Source organism: Pan paniscus, chromosome 9 (genome assembly GCF_029289425.2).
Source record: "Pan paniscus chromosome 9, NHGRI_mPanPan1-v2.0_pri, whole genome shotgun sequence".
Lineage (NCBI taxonomy): Eukaryota > Metazoa > Chordata > Mammalia > Primates > Hominidae > Pan > Pan paniscus.
In genome coordinates, this window is record NC_073258.2 from 5,173,916 (window position 1) to 5,194,363 (window position 20,448).

The 20,448-nt window shown below is 53.0% G+C and overlaps 1 protein-coding gene across 2 annotated transcripts in view; it reads left to right on the top strand.

The window, feature by feature from the left end:
* KCNQ1 (potassium voltage-gated channel subfamily Q member 1) overlaps nucleotides 1–20,448 on the top strand; it is a 404,800-nt gene that overhangs the window by 318,497 nt on the left and 65,855 nt on the right. For both annotated transcript variants that reach the window (XM_008969085.5, XM_034931950.3), the window contains 4 exons: nucleotides 5,627–5,702; nucleotides 12,943–13,037; nucleotides 14,128–14,174; nucleotides 15,132–15,193. In XM_008969085.5, the coding sequence (XP_008967333.1) occupies nucleotides 5,627–5,702; nucleotides 12,943–13,037; nucleotides 14,128–14,174; nucleotides 15,132–15,193 (280 nt within the window). The remainder of the gene's footprint in view (nucleotides 1–5,626; nucleotides 5,703–12,942; nucleotides 13,038–14,127; nucleotides 14,175–15,131; nucleotides 15,194–20,448) is intronic.

The following is a 20,448-nucleotide window of genomic DNA, read 5'->3' on the forward strand; positions in this document are numbered from 1 at the left end:
AAGTTAGGTCTTCTTTATCTGTCTCTCCAATGCTCAGTGCTTTTCTGTGTAGCAGTCTTACACATCTTTAAACAGATTTATTTTAGAGCTGGGTACGATGGCTCACACCTGTAATACCAACTACTTGGGAGGCTGAGGTGAGAGGATCACTTGAGCCCAGGAGTTTGAAACCAGCCTGGGCAAAATAACAAGACCCCATCTTAGAAGAAAAAAAAAATAAGAAAGAAAGAAAGAAATAAAGATTGTGAAAGCAAGACAGTAAAGAAGAAACAAAAAACTTTTTTGAAAGATTTATTCTTAAGTTTCTGGTCAAGTTGATGGTTATTGATGCTATTGTAATTGATATGTTTTATTTTCTAATTGTTACTAGCATATAGAAATATACATATACATATTTTAAAGACAGGGTCTCTGCATTCCAGGCTCAGAGCTTACAGCAGCCTTGAGCTCCTGGGCTCAAGCAGTCTGCCCATCTCAGCCTCCTGAGTAGCAAGAACGACAGGTACACACCACCAAGCCTGGCTATTTTTTAAATTTATTTTTTCTACAGATGGGGTCTCACTATGTTCCCCAGGCTGATCTCAAACTCCTGGGCTCAAGTGATCCTCCCACCCCACCCTCCCAAAGCACTGGGATTGCAGATGTGAGCCACTCTGTCAGGCCTAGAAATATAATTATTATATATCATCCTTAAAACCGGCGTTCTTGTTAAATTCATGTATTCCAACAGTTTATCTGAGGATTCTTAGGGATTTTTTTTACATGTATGGTTATGTCATTTGCAAATAACAAATGTTTTATTTTTTCCTGTCCAATCCTTGTACCTTTTATCTCCCTTTTCCTACCTTTTTAACATACCAGCTGGGACTTTCTGGACAATGTGAAATAGAAACGATAACATCCTTGCCTTGCTTCCTGTCTCAGGAGGAAAGCGTATCACATTTCACTATTAAGTATGATGTCTGCTTAGGGTTTGGGTTTTTTTGTTTTAGTTTTTGTCTTTTTTTTTTTTTTTTAGGTAATGGAGTTTCTATTCCTAGTTTGCTGAGAGTTGTGTTTTTAATTATGAACAGGTCTCGCTTTATCAAATGCTTTTTTACAATCTGTTGTGTTGATTCTATTTTTTCTGACTTATTCTGTTGATGTGAAGAGTGACGCTGCTTGGTCCTTAGAGGGTAAACTCAGCATGCACAAGTGGATTAAACCACATTCGAGCATGTGTTTGGGCACAGTGTTACATGCAGCTTGCTGGTGGTGGTTAGGATATTTGCACGTATGTTCACGAGAGAGATTAACCTGTGATTTTTTTTTTTTCTTTCTTGAAATATCCTTGTCAGATTTTGATATCAAGGTTATGCTGCCTTATGAAAATTGACATTATTTTTTCCTTAAATATTTGGAAGAATTTACTGGTGATGTCATCTAGATACAGAGTTTTCTTTGCCAGAAGATCATTAAAATTCCAAATTTAACTTATTTAATTAATATTGGGCAATTTGGATTATTTTTGTTTTTGTGTCTACTTTTACATACTGTGTTTTAAAATAATTTGTATATTTTATCTAAATCATCAAAAGTATTTTTGTTTGTAATGTCCTCTGAATAAATGTTTCTGCACCTCTAGGTCTATAGTGACATTCCATCTCTAACTCCTGATGGTGGTCATTTGTGTCCCCTCCCCCATCTGATCAATCTTCCCAAAAGTGTGTCTGTTTTATTAGTCTCTTCTGAGAACCAAATTTTGGCTTTGTTGATTTTCCTTAAATAATGTTCATTTTTTATCTCATAGACTGTGCTCTTAACTTTATCTCTTCCCTCCTACTATCTTTGGGTGTAATTTGCCATTTTTTTAACCGCTTGAGATGGATTTCAGCCTTTCCTCTGCTCTGAGATATGCATTTAAAGCCACGAGGTTCACTGTCTGTGCTTATTTCACTGTACTTTCAGTACCTATTTGGCTATGAATTTTAATACCTTACATTTTTATTACTATTTAATTTAAACTGTTGTTTGATTCTCATTATATATTTTTCTTTGACCCCTGGGTTATTTAGATTGTTTAATATCCAAAATACATGGAGATTCCCTAGTTATCTCTTTTTATGGATTTCTAATGTAATTGTACTGTAGTCAGAGAGCATAATAAATATGATTTGCCTGCTTTGAAATTTGTTGGAACTTGCTTCTGAAGTCTTGCATATGGTCTCTTTTGGTACATGTTCTGTGTGCACTAGGGAAGCTTATGTAGTCTCCAGTTGTAGGGAGCAGTGTTCTGTATATGTCAAGTTGCTAATCAGGCTGTTCAAATTTGTCTCTGACTTGACAAAGCTTTGACTGCTTTTCTATCAGTTACTGATGAGGTGTGTTCAAATCTCCCACCATTTTCTCTTTTAGCTTTTAGTTCTGCCAGTTTGCTTTATGTATTTTAAGGTTATGTTTTTAGGTGCATACAAATTTAGAATTGATCTCGTCCTGCTGAATTGACACTTTTATAAATAGGACATATTCTTCTTTAGTAATACTTAAAGTCTGCTGTCGGTTTTCCTTTACTAGTTTTCATTTGGCTACACCATGACCTATCTTTTTCTATCTTTTCCCAACATGTTTTTGTATCTTTATATTTTAAAGTGGATTTATATAGTTGTTTTTAATCATGACAATCTTGATCTTTTAATTAGACTATTAATCCACTTATAATGTATGCAATCTACCATCTTATGCTTCTTTTTCATTTGTTTCATCTCTTCCTTTAAGTCTATTTTCTTTTCATGCTCCAAGCTGGCTATTTTCTTTGGGTTCACAGCTATTCTTTTCTACTCTGTCGTCCCTGCTATCCAACTCACCTATTGCATTCTTCATTTCCATTATGGTCCTTACTTTTCTGGAACTTCCTTTTTATGTATCTATAAATTTTATTTCTCTGGTAAAATTGTCTATCTTTTCATCTATTTTCTTGAACCTATTTATCATGGTTATTTTGAAATCTTCATCTAAATATTCTGAAGCAAAGCACAATCATCTGTTAGCTCACAAATCTATGGGTCAGCAATCTGGGCTGCCCAGTTGGGTGGTCTCACTTGGATTTGATGACATGGCAGTACTTGCATGGTGATGTGGTGGTGGCTGAGTGGTCTCCGTTGTCCTCACGTGTCTGGAGCCACTGGGTTGTCAGCCAGGGTCTCTCAGCTCTCCTTCACGTGGCTGTTCCAGCAGGCTAGCTCAGACTTGTCCATGAGCCAACAGAATTCTAAGAGGGTAAGAGTAGATACCACAAGGTCCTTGAGGCTGAGCTTCAGAAGACATGATCATTTCCACCATGGTGGAGATAGACTGTAGCCTGCAATGGGAGAAACCACAATGGATTGTGCCCATCTTTAATTAATCACAGTCTGCCCTCTGGCCATAACTTTTCGCATTCTCCCCTATGCAAAATTCACTCACCCCCCTCCCCACGATACCTAAAATTCTCACCCAATTACATGTGGCATCATGCTCAAAGTCCGACATCTTGTGATCTGCCCCTTCTTCCAGCCTCTGTCCAATTCCTTGTCCCAAAATTAATGCTGTAAGTTTTAGGATATTGATATGACATTACCTATTTCTTAGTCCTTATTTCTGTATCAGTTACCTATTGTTGCGTAGCAAACTAGACCTAAATTTAGTGGCTTCAAATATTTTCTTTGGGCCGGGCATGGTGGCTCATGCCTGTAATCCCAGCACTTTTGGAGGCCAAGGCGGACAGATCATGAGGTCAAGAGATCAACACCATCCTAGCCAACATGATCAAACCCTGTCTCTACTAAAAATACAAAAATTAGCTGGGCATGGTGGTGTGCACCTGCTACTCAGGAGGCTGAGGCAGAAAAATCACTTGAACCTGGGAGGCGGAGGCTGCAGTGAGCCGAGGTTGTGCCACTGCACTCCAGCCTGGCAATAGAGCGAGACTCCATCTATATGTGTGTGTGTGTGTATTTTTTTTTCTTTGCTTAGCTAGGAGGTTGGACTTGGTTCAGCTAGGAAGTTGTTCTGTTGGTGCTGGCTGTTAGCTGAGGCCTCTCTCTTCTCCATGTGGCCTCTCTAATCAGCAAGCTTGTTTGCAGGGCCACATTCCAAAAGGACATGAATTATATACCGTGTACGTTCCCCAGTACTCTTTCATCAATGAAGTCACAAGGTGACCCCAAATTCAAGTAATAGGAAAACAGACTCCATCTCTTAATGGAAGGAGCTACAAGTATTTAAGGCTGTTGGAAGTACCACACCTTTAGAGCTGTATGATCTCTCTTTTCCCTTGCCTTTTAGTCTTTCGTGTATAAAATTGTAGATGCTCAAGGGTATTATCTCCCTACAGATAATTTTATTTTCTTCTGCCACGCGCAAAGCACCTTACTCCAGTAAGGGATTGAGAGAGGTGGGGTTAATGTGATAGAAAGTTGGCATTGCTTAGTTTCTGGGGCTGCCTTCTAGATAGCTTCTAAACCCCAAAGCTTCTCTCCACAGTGCCATGAGTCTACTGAGTACTCTGCTTAGCTTTTACCCCTTCAGCAACTGCTTTTTGCTCATTTTCTGTGATTCTCACCCACCCGTGTGGCTTAGGAATTCACAAGTGTTTCCAGAGGAAGTTGTGTGAAAGGTGGCTAGAGGACCAGAATCTTTTTCCCTCATGTCCTGGCTGTCCTTTGACCCTGGACTCCACATTTTTATCACTAGCCCACTGGGCCCCCACCCTGTTGGGTGTCAGTGCTCCCTAAACTGAGAAGTGCCCTGAGGAGGAAATGCTCGGATGCAGGCGCAGCTCAGTTCATTTCCTTTCTATGTGGGATCCTCACCTTCTATGTCTTTCTTGGTCTCCAAAGCCTCACACAGCTGTTCCTTGCTGTTGGCATCACTTAGTCTCACAGTCCCCGGTGTTTGCATCAGGAAAGTCAGGCAGGCGTTAGCTTCACTGCCAGGAGGGAATCTCCTGTGGCCTCCATGGCGCTGTGTTTTCTTCCAGTCTTTTTTCTATGCACAGACACATCATCCCCTTTGTTTCCTTTTGTGATGCTGTTTCTAAAAGGATCTTTATTTCTAGAAGAAACTTTAGGAGGCAAAAACAATGCAGCCCCCTTAACAGAGTGGCTCTGGTGGCAACTTTCCCTTGTTAATTTGTCCTGTAGCCCCTACTTTCCCAAGCGCTTGCTGTTTGTGGGGCTACAGGACACAGCAGCTGAAAGGGGCTGTGGGCATCGCCAGCATGTACCCTCTTATCCCATTTGCTGACAAGGATCCTGAAGGCCCAAGCATAGAAAGAAGTTCCTATGGCTGCCATGTGTTAGCAGCATAGCCATGGCCAACTCAGGGCCCTGACTCCTACTTGACCCCCTTCTGAATGACACTCCAGGTAAGGGTCCCCTTCCCACTCACAGGTGAGGTGAAACATTTCACCTTGAAAAGCCTCTTGCCCCCAGCCTCCCCTCGAGCCCACACTGGGACATGGCCTAAGTATCTCCATCCCATGGAGTTGAACACTCTCCTTGTTTCTGGAAGGATCCAGCCTGCGTGCTCCTCAGGCAGTGCAGGGGCAGTGAGGGGATGACCAGCACAGGGTGGCCACTCACAATCTCCTCTCCTCTCTCCACTGCAGGCTGCGGGAACGCCATCGGGCCACCATTAAGGTCATTCGACGCATGCAGTACTTTGTGGCCAAAAAGAAATTCCAGGTAAGGCCTGTGCTGAGCCTTCCTGCCCTCAGCCTGCCCCTCGCAGCCTGATGCAGCTGCCCACACCTCTCCTGGGTTCTCTCCTGCCCATAGTGGAGGGTGTCAAGGCCTCCGCCCCCAAGCCACACAGGCAGGCCTATCTGAGACCTGACAGTGCCTACTCCACCGAACCCCAGACAGCAGGCCCCTCAGAGGACGTATCCTTGGAGGCCCGGCCTGGAACCAGGGACACATGCAGTGTCTTCTTCACCAAGTAGAAGGCAGCAGCCGTGTAGCTCGCTCAGTCCTCCCGTGGGGTGGGTCGTGCAAGGCAGCATTAGTGAGAGATGTGAGGGTGACATCAGAATGACTCAGAGATGGTGCGGAGCCTGCCCTGAGTCACCAAGCTGGGAAGGCAGGTCCCCCAGACCCCCCAGACCCCCCAGCCCTGTCCTCCGCTGGCTCAGTGCTCTCATTCCCTGCTCCTCCACCCTCTGTGAGTTGGGAGGATGGAGGGAGGCTGGGCCCTGCCCTGTAAGAGGTGGGGTCCCCTTGGCCAGGTGAGGCTGGAGCTCCGGGGCTTCCATAAGCTGCCCTAACTTCTCCAGGGGCATGTCCCCCCTACAGAAGCCCCTTAGAGCCCCCAGAGTCCATGCCCCGCAGAGAATGCCATTGATGGCAGGCATGTCTCCCCTCCTGCCTTGGGGACATTCCTCGGATGAAGGCGGTGGTGGGGGGTACTGAGTCCTGGCTTGGAAATACATGTGTAGGTGTGGGAACCCCGTATCCTCTGTGGTGGGTGATCCAGAAGGCATAGATCACAAAGCAGGGAAGGCTGGGGGGTGACTTGCCTGAGTCCCTTGGAGCGGAGGGCGTGTGACGTGCTTGAGTGAGTGCGTGTCTGCAGGAGCAGGGCGGGGTGGGGCTTCTGAGCTGGGGGCCCCTGGTACCTCAGCCACAGCCTCACCAGTCATAAGGCACAGCCCAGGAAGGCTCAGCAATGTCCGCCGACCACCAGGACCCACAGTCGGTGGCATCCCAGCCCACCAAGACTTATCCTGGAGCCACTGAGCTCCCTGCTAGGGTCTGGTCAGGGCTTATGGGGGCCTTTGTCAAGTGGTCGTTGGGTCGGGCTGGGAAGATCATCTTGACTTCAGGAGCCTGAGATGAGCCAAGATAATGCACAGCCCATCCAGACGGACTGACAGTGGCATTCAAGTCTGGTCCCCCTGCAGCCATGTCTTTCACACCAGGCCACACCTTCCACTCCAGGCCCCAGGATTGACACAGGCCCCCCCACAGTCTCCTTGGTGGAGCCCCCACCCATCTGGGCCCTGGAGCCACCTCAGCCTCCAGACTTCACAGGGCGGTCTGGGTGCAGACCCTGGCCCAGGCAGCCCTGGGCAAGTTCTTCCCCAGCTGTGAGGGGAATGAGAGCCTAAGGGTTTGGCATAAGACCATATGCACGTGCCTCACCCGGGCCTTGCCCCCAGCAACCCCAGGCCAGCACCCGCTAGGCTCGTCGTCACTCTGAGCCCCAAGAGCAGCCCTCGGCCAGGCCCTTGCCAAGAGCAGTATGCGGGCCCTCGTTCTGGCCACCGGGCCGCCATCTCCAGGGGGGTTTCGCACGCACAGCCCTCCCACAGTGGTGTTTCTCAGCTGGCCCTCCCACCTGCATCCCCCCAGGGAAGGGGGTGGTTCATGACTCAACTGAACCAAGTTGTGTCAAAGCTCCCAGCAGTGCCTGGGACCTCTTGCAGTCAAAATAAAAGCCATGGCAAATGCCACTGCTGGCCAGTGCCCGGAGATCTGCCTGGCATGTTCTAGGGGAGATCTGACAGCCCCTGTGGACCAGGGTGTCTCCATTCTGGGACCATCTCCTCTCTCTGGTGCTGGCATGGAGGGCCTTGCTGGAGCAAGGAGCTCGCTCGGGGGCAATGGAAGAGAGAGGCCAGCCTCCTGGCAGCACCAGTGCTCTCCCAGACAGGGAAGGGGCTGCGTGAACCCCTTTGGGACTCAGGTCTGGGCAGGGCAGTCCCCCGAGGGCAGAGGAGACCATGGGAAGGGCCAGGGTGTGTCAGTTTGCTGGAGAACAGCATGGTCGTGACAGCCGAAGCAGCTGACGTCACCCCAGCAGTAGAGCAGAGGGACACAGGGAGCCTCCCAGGGTGGGGCTGGTGTCTGGCCTGAGGGTGCAGAGCAGGTCCCAGCAGGGCAGAGCCAGAGCCCACCAAGGCTTGCAGAACTGCGCCACTTGGGCATCCTGGGGGCTGCTTCCAAGGTCTGGGGGAACCCAGCAGAGCATGCAGACCCTGATGGCTCCTGGGCAGGCCTAGCTCCAGGGGTGGTGTGGGCAGCTTCCAGCTCAGGTCAAGAGATCATCCAGCCATCCCTTTCTCCCTCAGCCAGGAAGGACACTGGCATTGAGGTTGATATCAAGGATATCCCATCGTAATAATAACTACCATGGCTTCCAGTCTTGTGGTGAAACCTCAGATGCGTAGCCTCCTGGCCAAGCGTCTGCAATTTCATGTTGTTGGAGCATTCGTTGAATACCTGGGAGTTGCAGCTCTCTGTAAGTTTGATGTGGCTGAACCAAGAAAAAAGGCACACGATTTCTACAGATATTATGATGCCATCAAAGATTTTGAGGTGATGAGGAAGGCTGGCATCTTTCGGAGTGCAAAGTGATTTTGGAATATAAAGAATTTCTTTGGGTTGAATTACCTAGAAGCTTGTCAGTGACCTGTGTTCCTGAACTGTGAAACATGAATATATGGGCCAAGAAATGGTTTCTCTTGGTAAATAAGCAATTAAGAAATACAAAAAGAGAGAGAGGGAGAGGGACAGAGAGAGAGAGATCATCTGCGCCAGCCCCAGCAGGCCCTGTCGCTGAGCCACAGGTGAAAAAGCTGGTCCCTGGGGAGGAACACAGTGAGCCCTGCACTCCCTTCCAGGCAGGAGGGAGTGGGTCCCCTTTCCTGTCTTAGGACACAGGCCGGGACCCTGAGAATGGCCCAGGAGGCTTCCTGAAGCAGACTGGGAAACCCCCACCCCACTGTCTGCTTCTCCACTGCTCCCTGGCCCTGGGAGCCTTGCAGAAACCTGGCAACAGCAGGATCCTCGCAGGGCACAGAGGCTCCTGCACAAAGCCGCTGGGGCTCCCTCCGACCTCACCAGCTGGCTCTTATTGCTGGGGGCAGCATGGAGGGGTGGGGCCAGGGTGAGGGGAGCAGTAGCCCGTGGCAGTGAGGAGCTGTGTGTGGCTCCAGGGGCTCCCCTAGCCCACCTCTCAGGATACTTCCCTTCCTCCACGCCTGCCTGTCTGCTTGCTTGCACCCCACCCCACCCCCGCTGGCCTCAGGGGCTGCTGACATGGCAGGTGACCCCTCTGCCTACCTTGCTGGCTGATAAGTCCTTGGCCAACCACCCCTGTGTCTGGCCCAAGGAGCCGGAGCCTCTCCACCCTTCAAGTTTGCCTTGAACTCCCTGTCCACCATCAGTCAGTCTGGACAGGCCTGCATTATCTCGGCTCATCTCAGGCTCCTGAAGTCAGGATGATCTTTCCAGCCCAACCCCAGATGACCACTGGACAAAGGCCCCCGTGAGCCCTAACCGTATCCTAGCAGGGATCTCAGTGGCTCCAGGATAAGTCTCTGTGGGCTGGGATGCCACCGGGCCGTGGGTCCTCATGGTCTGCGGGCATTGCTGAGCCTTCTTGGGCTATGCCCTACACCAGGTAAGGCTGTGGCTGAAGGTGCAGGGAGCTCTCTGCTGATAGGCCCACCCAGCCCTGCTCCTGCAGACGTGCACACACTCAGGTACATAATACTTCCTTGCCCACAACAGGCCTGTTTGGAAGCACTCGCATCTGCAGAGGCTCCTAACACACACACCTACACCCACCTGGTCACAGTGGCCCAGAGACTCCTAGGGCTTGGTTTTCCCCTGCCCTGCCTCCCTTCACCTGCCCACACCGCACCCAGCATGGCTGGAGGTGCCCCATGCTTCAGCTTCACAGAGCTCTGTGGTCTGCAGGAGGCTCACCACCATGACTCATGCCATGTTCAGTGTGTTCTGAAGAGAGGCTTCGGCCACAGCTGGCTGTGACTCTGGCTCTGGCATGGTGCTGGCTTAGGATTCCCTGACCTTTCTCAACTCCCATCCTATGTCATCCTCACTCCCTCCCTTAAGGCAGAGCAAGGCAGGGCTCAGCATCCCATCTTAGAGAAGAGAGCGTAGAATCTCCATCATACAGAAGGGAGAAACAGAGTTCAACAACCCGTCTTACAGAAAGGAGGATCAAGGCTCAGTATCCCATCTTATAGAAGAGAGAGACAGGGCTCAGCATCCCATCTTGCAGAAAGGAGCTTAGAAGCTCCATTATACAGAAAGGAGAAACAGAGCTCAGCAACCCATCTTACAGAAAGGAGGATCAAGGCTTAGCATCCCATCTTATGGAAGAGAGAGACAGGGCTCAGCGTCCAATCTTACAGAAAGGAGGATCAAGGCTCAGCATCCCATCTTATAGAAGATACCAACAGGGCTCAGCATCCTATCTTACAGAAAGGAGGATCAGGGCTCAGCATCCCATCTTACAGAAAGGAGGATCAGGGCTCAGCATCCCATCTTACAGAAGGGAGCTCAGCATTTTCATCCTACAGGAAGGAGAAACATCCCATCTTCCAAAAGGGGGGATCAGGGCTCAGCATCCCATCTTACAGAAAGGAAGATCAGGGCTCAGCATCCCATCTTACAGAAAGGAAGATCAAGGCTCAGTATTCCATCTTACAGAAAGGAGCTCAGTATCTCCATCTTACAGGAGGGAGAAACAGGGCTCAGTGTCCCATCTTCCAAAAGGGAGGATCAGGGCTTAATATCCAATCTTACAGAAAGGAGAATCAAGGCTCAGCATTCCATCTTACAGAAGGGAGCTTAGCATCTCCATCTTACAGGAGATGCTACCAGGTACAAGAGATGCTACCAGATGCTAACAGGGCTCAGCAACCCACCTTACAGAAGGGGAGGATTGAGGCTCAGCATCCCATCTTAAAGAAGAGAGAGACAGGGTTCAGCATCCCATATTACAGAAGGGGGAATCAAGGCTCAGCATCCCATCTTATAGAAGACAGAGACAGCGTTCAGCATCCCATCTTACAGAAAAGAGAATCAAGACTCAACATCCCATTTCATAGAAGAGAACTCAGCATCTCCATCTTATAGGAAGGAGAAACAGGGCTCAGCATCCCCTTTTACGGAAGAGAGAGACAGGGCTCAGCATTTTATCTTACAGAAGAGAGAAGAAGGACTTAGCATTCCCATATTACAGGAGAAACTGAGACCTGAGGATGTTATTACTAGCCTGTACATAAGTACGGTTTTTACAGGCCAGAGGGTCTGCCTAGAGTCCAACCCCATGCCTGCCTCTATCACAGTTCTTGGTGTGTCATTTCTGGGCAATGCCGGCGATTCTGGTGCCCAGTGTGGCCCCAGGAGCAGGAGGCCCTTTCTTCCATGGGGCACAGCTGTGTTGTGAGGACACGGGCCCCATCCCAGCCCTCCTGATCTCAGGATCTCCCGTTCAGGGCCCAGAGAGTGGCTAGTGTTGCCAGTGAGGGCCCTACCTGCTTGTGTCAGGTGGAAGAGGAACCCCCTGAACTTCTGAGGCCCAGCCTTTGGTAGGGAGGAGGTCTCTGCCCTGTCTTGGGATTCCTGGGGTCCAAAACAATGTTGGGCAGGCTGTAAGAACTCCACCAAGCCTCCGGCATTGGTGGCAGAACCCCTGGGCATGTCAGAAGTGTGTCTAGAGCTGAAAGTGGGTACATGGAGACCTGACCTCAGGGTCTCCCCATCTGGGAACTTGCAGCTTCCCAGGGTAGAAGTGGCTGCATCCTCAGATTAAGGTCACCCTGGTCTCAGGAGTAGGACCCCAAAGAGAGGTAGCAGGTGGGCAGGGAGGGCATGTTCCCAGACCCAGCCCGGGCCCTCAACGGTACCTGAGCTTCCTCCTTTCTCATCCTGGGCCTCAATTGCCTCCCTCTGACTTGGGCTGGCCCTGCCCCACCCCTCCCCACCAAGCCGCTTGGCTTGTCTCTTGGGCCTTGCAAATTCCCCAGCAAAAGGCAGGAAAGCCACTAGCTCAGTGCTAAGGTGGCTATTTGAGCACTAATGATGACTACCCTGGGCCTCACCCGGTCACCCAGTGGCCTCTCGGGATAGAAGCAGTCTGTTGTCCTATGTGCTGGCTTGCCTGCAGGGCCAAGGCCTTCCTAGGCCATCAAACCCCTGCTCAGCCTGGCTGCTCCACCTGAGTGAGGCCCTTGGGAGCAAGGCCACAAATGTGGCTTGGGGTTTCCTGATATCATGAGATGCTTTGTTTTCTCTGTTGTGGTTTCAAGATGTCACCTGAGTCCCACTTATAGGCTTAGAGCTGGCAACAAGCCTGGGAGCCCTGGGGTCCCCTGCCCTGCCTCACATGGCCCCAGCCCCACTGTGGGAGCCAAAGCAGATGCTCGTCACCCACAGCAAGTGCTGCAGGCTAAGGGCGTCATCTGGGGCCACCCCTGCTGCCTGGCACAAACTGCCAGGAACAATGCAGAGGAGACCCGCTCCCTACCCTGAGGACAGTGGGGGCTGCAGCCAGTGAGCATGTCAAGGGTCAGTCTGGGGCCCAGGTAGGTAGTGGGCATGCAGAGCTGTGCCTCCTGGTCAGTGCCTGGCACTGTGCTGCTCCTTGACCCCTTGGGGGGGCCAGCTCTTCCTGAAGCCATTGAGAACCAGAACTGGTAGCCTGGGGTGGTGGGGGGTGGAAGGGAGGAGAGAGCAGGCCCCTGCTGGTGAGTAGACAGGAAGCTGGGACCCAGAGAGGCCGAGCTGATGGCCCAGGACTACCCAGAGACCCATGGCCAAGCTGATGGGGACAAGCTCTCCTCCTGAAGCCATTGAGAACCAGAACTGGTAGCCTGGGGTGGTGGGGGGTGGAAGGGAGGAGAGAGCAGGCCCCTGCTGGTGAGTAGACAGGAAGCTGGGACCCAGAGAGGCCGAGCTGATGGCCCAGGACTACCCAGAGACCCATGGCCAAGCTGATGGGGACAAGCTTCGCTACTGTGCACGCTTGGAACCAGGCTTATGCCATCACCACGTAGGCGAGCTCCCAGGTCTTCACAAGCCTCCCGAGGGCAGACACTGTCACTGCCTGCACTTTGAGCCACATGGCTGGGGCACAGGGAGGAGAAGTGATGCGTGTCTTTTTGTCCCGCAGCAAGCGCGGAAGCCTTACGATGTGCGGGACGTCATTGAGCAGTACTCGCAGGGCCACCTCAACCTCATGGTGCGCATCAAGGAGCTGCAGAGGAGGTGGGCACGGCCAAACGGCAGCGGGGAGGGTGCCCGGGTCCTGCCCAGCCCGGCCCCAGCTGCATGATCAGTGGTGCCGGAGGAGGGAGGGGCTGAGACCCTGAGTTCTTGCCTCTCAACCACCCCCTTCTCCTCACCACCCCCACCCCTGCAGAGGAGGTGGGCACGGCCAAACGGCAGCGGGGAGGGTGCCCGGGTCCTGCCCAGCCCAGCCCCAGCTGCATGATGAGCGGTGCAGGAGGAGGGAGGGGCTGAGACCCTGAGTTCTTGCCTCTCAACCACCCCCTTCTCCTCACCACCCCCACCCCTGCAGAGGGAGGGCAGCTGGCCACGGCCATGGTTCACAGCCAGCCCACCAGGCAGCTCTACCTTGTTCCCCGCCCAGATCTGAGATGATGGGGGAATTGGGGTAGGGGAGGCGCGTAGGGGAGGCAAACACCCGCCTCCGTCCCTGCTCAGGTAGCAACACCAGCTTCACACTCCCCACAACTTCAGGACACTCGGCAGCCAGCCCACCCACCTTCCCTGTCACCTCTGAGCAAGGGGCCAGGCCCAGCCCTGGGAAGACACTGCCTGGTGCCAGGCCCCACCGCACGGGTCTCCCCCAGACTGGCCTGGAGCTGGAGACCCTGACTGTGGGGAGCTAATGTGTTCCCATGGAGCTAGCACCATCCTCCCGGGCCTGCACAGACTCAGAGCAGCTGTGCCTCCGAGATGGGCTCGCCTGGGAACTAGCTCCGTGTGTTACAGGGTATGGCTGGGAGCCCGTGTCCATCCTGGCCACAGGTGAGGGGTCAGGCTGCCTTGCCCATGGCTGATCCACTGCCTCCCACTCCTACCCCCAGGGAGGAAGTCTGAGAGGCAGCCCATCGACTCCCCCTTTCCGAGATCCCTGCTCAGCCCCCTCAGGAGCATGGCCCTCTGGGGGGTTGGGAGTGACCTGGCAGGTCTTAGGGTCGGGGGTGTCCCCAGAGTGGGTGGACAGTCCACTGTCTTGCCGGGCACGTCAAGCTGTCTGTCCCACAGACGACAGTGCATCTGTGCAGTGCCAGGGCCAGGTGTGAACTGGTGTCTGTCTCCTTCTCTCCAGGCTGGACCAGTCCATTGGGAAGCCCTCACTGTTCATCTCCGTCTCAGGTGAGTTTCTGTGTCAGTTACTCTGGGCCCAGCAGCCTGCAATGGACTCTCCCGCACCTCTGCCCTCCTGGCTCTCCCCATGATGTCAGAATGGGCCATTGCACCTCCAAAGTGCATGACATGAAATGAAAGCCAGGGAGTAAGGGGAGGTAGACCCCACCCTTAGCAAAGTGGCTCCAAAGTACGTTTTACAAAGGAATATTCAGGTTTCATAAGAACTTACCTGGGTCCCTTTAAATTCCAGGGCGTTGAGGTTAGGCTCTAGGTGTGGAAACATGAACCCAGGGCAACTTTGCAGAAGGGGGTGATCCTGGGGCTGGGCCTGGGGTGGGGTTTGGGTGGGGTGAGCTGCCAGCCCAGAATTCAAGAGACTATGGGTGGGGGCCTTGCAGGGCTCAAGTTGAGAGGGACAGAAGCACCTGGCTGCAGCCTGGGGGCTGGTTTTCTGGCTCCTTGACCAAATTCCTTGGGTCCCCTGGACACGGGGCTGTGAGTCATTCCGGGGAATGACAGGGAAAAGGCACATTCCCTGGGGTTTCCCTAGCCCAAATGCAAACAGCAGCCATGGCTCACAGTGTGGGCTGGTGTAACAGGGGCAGCGGAATGGCTGTGTCCCCCAGCCTGGAGTCAGGCCTATGCCGCCCTGGGAGTGGAATGGCATGGGCTTGCACAGCTGGCAGTGTGGCCAGCTTAGGCAGCCCCCTAGGGCTCTCAGAGGTCAGAGGTGGAGAGCGTGGAGCAGGATGGAGCCCAGGTCCCCAGCTGCAGCCATGCCCGGCCACCGTACCACCCCTGGTATTTTTGTCATAGGATGCTTTTTAAAAATGTCCTAGTAGGTTTAGGCATTTTGACTCTCAGCTACCTCCCCCAGCCCTACCACCCCACTTCCCAAGCCCAGCTGGGGTCCCCGGCCCACCCCAGCACTTGGCCCTGATTTGGGTGTTTTATCCCCCATAGAAAAGAGCAAGGATCGCGGCAGCAACACGATCGGCGCCCGCCTGAACCGAGTAGAAGACAAGGTAGGCTCACGCGCCAGCCCGCGGTGGTTCTGGTTAGCGTTCTGGGGCCAGCAGGCACCTCCCTGTGGTCTGCGTGTGAACGTGAAGCTCCTGCAGGCCTCCCCACCTTCCCGCCAGTGCCTACTGCAGCCTGCCCAGCAACTCCCAAGAGGGGCCCAGGCCCACTGCCCACCTGGCGGGGCATTGGTCCCCCATGGAAGGAGCCAGGCCAGGCTGGTTTGTCATCCTCTGACAAGTGGCGTCTTTACTGGCAGGTGGCACCAAGTGCCCCCTCCCCCCAGCTCTTTCCCGCTGCCTCTCATAGTCTGCTTTGTGCTCTGCGAGCCTCCTGGCTGTGTCCTGAGTGGAGGGTGGCAGAAGCTGGCCTCACATCCCAGCCTTCTCCTGGGCCCAGCTGTCTGGGGCCTCCACTTGGGGCCGGCCGAGGGCTCAGGGAGGTGCAGGGCCCAGCTGGGATGGGTTCATGGGAAGAGAGGCATCTTCTGTTCACCCCGAACCCACCAGGCCCCCACTCCCCACCAGGCTCTGTGCCCATCACTCGGTCCCTCAGGCCGGAGCCTCTCCCCCAGGCACCCTGGGAGCTGCCGGAGGATCTGGGCGGTGGGAGGGCCTTTCTCGGGCCCATGGCTGAGCCCACCACTGCCCTTTGAAGTCTCTGTGGTTTGAAGCGGGCTGTTATCTTGCCGAACAGCAAGTCCGTCTACATGGACTTTATCTGAAAGTAGCTGAGAGGCTAAAAATAGAGGAGTTTCAGTTGGGCAGGGAGTGCGTCTGCCGCCCGGTTTCCCTGGCAACGCCTGGCTCTGGCCTGCTTCCATCTCGGCTGCAGCCGGGCAGGCGGGGCAGGCACAGCCCAGCCCAGGCTCCTGCTCCTGCCCCACCCGTCCTGGCCCCCAGGACCTGCAGCGTCACCCTCTCCCCACCTGGCACCATCTGCCCATGGCCTGGGGCGGCCGTGGGGCCCTGAGACCAGCAAATTGGGTCATGCAGAAAGAGCGAAGGCTGGTGTTCAGGTGCCTGGCCCCATGGGGCTGTGTGACCACAGTACCCTGAGTCCCATGGGCCTGGCCACCCTCTGTCAGCACAGACCTGAGCAGGGCTGGTGCAGGCCTTTGCCAGGCAGATGGCCCAGTGGGAGATAGCGCCCATCTGGCAGGACAGGAAGCAAGACCCGGGAGAGGTCAGTTCACAGGATTGGCAAACTCAGAGGCCCAGAAGCCTTGGCCTCTCTGCTGCCCGGGGAACACGGTGTTTCCTTGGCTTTCTCTTTGCGCAAGGGCTGGGTGACTCCTGGCTGGCACACCCAGTACAGCAGGGCCGGGTACCCTGTGTTGTTGGCATGGCCAGGAGTTTCTAGACATCAAGGAAAGCCGTGGTAGAGACAGGGAGTGGCACCCAGTTCCCCAACCTCCACTCCTGCTTCCATCTCGGCTGCAGCCAGGCAGGCGGGGCGTGAACATCCCTGACGTGCAGGAGTGTCGGTGGCCCTTTCTGGACAGCACAGGCTGGGGACAGCCCCTGCCTTTCCCCGCCACTCCCTGCCAAGCTCTGGTTCCACTGCCTACGCTACTGTCCCAGACCTTTCTTACGGCTCTGCCCCTGCTCCATGGGACAGGCCACCCTTTAAGCCCAGACCTGGAGTCTGGCATCCTGCGGGGGTGATGGTGGGTGGCAGACAGGGCCTCCTGAAGTGCAGTGGCCCCTTCCTGACGTGCACAGTGGCCGTCCAGCAGCCTGCTGGGGCCTGGGAACAAGGACACAGTCCTCAGTCAGCCAAGGTCGGTGTGGGGGCCTGCAGAGGGGCCAGCGCTGGCCTTGAAGGCACAAAATTATGCACCCAATTTCTTCACATCTGAGCAACAAAGGGAAGCATTTTCCGGAGTCCCTGATCCCTAGGGCAAGGTTTAAGAACAAGGCTGGGGCCACATCCTGGTGCCCTGTCAGGCTCTGAGCCGGGGCCACGAGGATTCTGGTAGATTCTGCATGCACAGCCCTGGTGGGCCCTGGCTCCCTGCCGTTACATTTGAGTCCTCTGCCTGGGGTCTCTGAGGTGGTGAGTGGCACCCACAGTCGACACTAAATCTCAGCCCCGCTGAGGGGTCTACCTGGAACCTGGCTGCCCATCAAGGAGTTGACAGAGCTGTGCTGACCTAGGCGGGTAGGTGGTAGCCTACCCGGTCCTTGCCCTGCCACTGACTGGTGCACCCCTCAGGGACAGACCCTAGGAAAGGGCCTGGCTGGGCCTGGAGGGCTTGGTGGCACAGCCTGGCTCGAGTTTTCTCCGTTATCAGTGCAGCCATCGGGACCGTAAATACCCCAAGCGCAATCCTGCTGACTTCGGGAAGTAGGGGCAGGAAATCCAGCAGCCGCCCGGCCCTCGGAGGCCCAGCAGGCGTGCAGCGGTGCCAATGCCCGCCGGCCCCGCCAACCCCAGCCACAGCCCCTGGCCTTCCCCACCAGCACCCTCCCCCACCCCATCCCGCCGGTCTGGCTGCCTGCCGGAAGGGAGTCAAGGCCCCAGCCTCCAACTGTTTTCTCAGCTCAGCTCAGCCCCTCAGCTGGGCTGTGCAGTGAGTCCCACCCCAGGCCAGCTTGCCTAGCCATAGGATGAGAGGTCTCCGGGATGCACAGCTGGCTGTCACCCCTCCAGGGAGGCCTAGAGAGTCCCCTTGCAGGGAGTTCACTAGTGCAGGCCAGCTGAGCTTGTTCAGGGATGCCTCAGTTTCCCTGGCAGGCAGCCCTCTTCTTCCTTGGTGTCCTGGCTAGGGACCCACATTGGAGAGAGGGGTCTGGGGGTCTCCCTTCTTGTCACAGTCCTGCGGCCTCGTCAAAACTCTTGCTTGACAGTGCAGTGTCTGCTCCAACACAGACCTCCCAACTACCTTGCAGGACGTCCCCATTCCAGGGATCCCTTCCACCCCTGTGCCTGTCCTGGTGGCTTAGGTTCTGCCTCACTCCAGGGTGTGGAGAGCAGAAACCCACCCACACCCGCAGATCCAGGGGCCTCCTCACAGCGAGTCTACTTCCTGCGGGCCTCCCTCCCCTGTCAAATGAGAGGGTTTGACTCCTGCTTGTGTCCTTAGGGTCAAAAGTTACAAAAGCTGCCTCATGCCCTTTCTGTTTTCATCTTAGATTATTGTCTTCTTTATCCTGGAGAGGACTCTTATTTGCTCAAATGCCCACATAAATCCTCTTTTACAGATGGGGAAACCGAGGCTCAGAGAGGCTGAGTGGTCGCCTGAGGTCACACAGCTAGTTAGGTGAAGAGCTGGTCCCAAGGAGGACACAGACAGGGGTGGGAGATGAGGTGGAGAGAGCAAGGAGGGGTTTCATATCACCCAAAGTCCGTATGGAGAGGCTGAGGAGGGTTGAGGCCAGGGGCAGGCTGGGGGCGCCAGCAGCAGGGCCCAGGGCCTTCAGTGTGGGCCAGGGACCAATGCAGGCGGTCGGGAGAGGTCCGGAGAGAGCTGGCCCTGCCCACTCCCCCTGTGGCCCCACTGGGCTTCCTGAAGTCCCACACAGGGCTGGCAGTCTGTGTGGGGGCTGCATACCCCAGACATTCTGAGGAATCGATGGCAGAGGCCGCTCCAGCCCTCCTCCCCCAGCAAGTATTCTTAGCTTGGTCTCCAGGACCTGCCACACTGTTTACGTTGGGCCCTGTTTATTTTGCAAGCTAAGCTCATACTGCTTTTGCTGATATGAGGAGCACAGTGGGCTGGGAGAGTTTCTTTCTTCTCTGTTTTTGCCGGAAATGTTCATGGCTGAGAGCCGGACACAGGGGAGTCCTGGGTTTCCATGCCGCAGTTCAGAAAGCGTTGGGCGGGAAGGGGCCCCCACCACCTGACACTCCCTTCACTGCCTCCGGTCGCAGAATCCAGGCCTCCAGGATGAGAATGCCCCCCAACCCGGGACTCCCAAAACCACACCCTGCCCATGCCTTTACCAAGCTTCGTGCATGACCCCAACCTCCAGGATGCAGGCAGGCCCAGCCTCCCAGAATTGGGTGTTTGCCCCCAGACACTGCTACCCTTTCCCTCATTCCAGTGTGACTCCTCCATCAACCAGGCCACAAGCTGGACCCCAAGGCTTTTTTGTCTTGGGCAGTTCCCCGAGCTGCGCCCCCAGAGCCGCCGTGCTGCTGTTCATCCTCTCCCTTCAGCCCAACCCCTGCTGAGTTCAGGCCTTTATCATCTCTTACTTGGATTATTTTTCCAGCCATATATGTGGTCTCCGGCCTCTCCTCACACCCACCAATCCTTCACATTGTATATTATTTCTTAAACACTGCTGAAATCTCACTTACTAATATTTAATATATCAGAAATTTTGTGCCAGTATTTATGTGTGAGATACATACATGACATAATTTTCCTTTCTTGTATGGTCTTCATCAGGTTTTGGTGTCAAATGTATGTGAGCCTCACAGACTAACTTAAGAAGTGTTCCCTCTTTTCCTATATTGGGATATTTTGTATAAGATTAGAATTTTATTTTCCTCAAATGTTTGGTGGAATTTAAAGGTAAAGACATCTAGGCCTGGTGTTTTCTTTGTGGGAAGATTCATCATTCCTGATTCAATGGCTCTAATAATTATGGACTGTTCAGGTTTTCTATTTCTTCTTGTATCAGTTTTGATAAGTTATATATTCTAGGAATTTATACATTTCATTTTAGTTTCCATGTTCATTGGCATTTATTATAATTTTAATGTCCGTCCATTAGCATTTAGTCCCATTTTTTATTCTCAATATTATTTATTTGTGCCTTCACTGTTTTCCCCCTTAGTGGTCAAACTTGACACTATTCCCCTGTCTTATTAAATGTTTCATGGACTTCTGGCTTTGCTGATCCTCTCTATTGTGATTTTGTTTTGTTTCATTCACTTCTGTTTATTTTATTCCTTCTATTTACTTGGCCTTAATATACTGTTCTTTCTCTAACCTCTCTAAATTAAGAATAGGATAATTCTTAATTTTCAGGCTTCCTAAATTTCCTTTTCGTTTTAATTTTTCTAACCACTGTCAATCTCATGGCTTTCTAAATTTTTAAGGTATGCATTTAAGGTTATAAATTTTTCCTTTAAATATCATCCAAACTACATCTCCCACATTTTGATATATGGCATTTAATTTTAATCTTCATTCACTGTAGTATTTTTCTAATCTCCATTATGATCTCTTGTTTATCCTAGGAGTTCTGTAGCAATGTGGTTTTTGTCATTGTTATAATTGTAGCACAGCTTTCTCATAATGTTG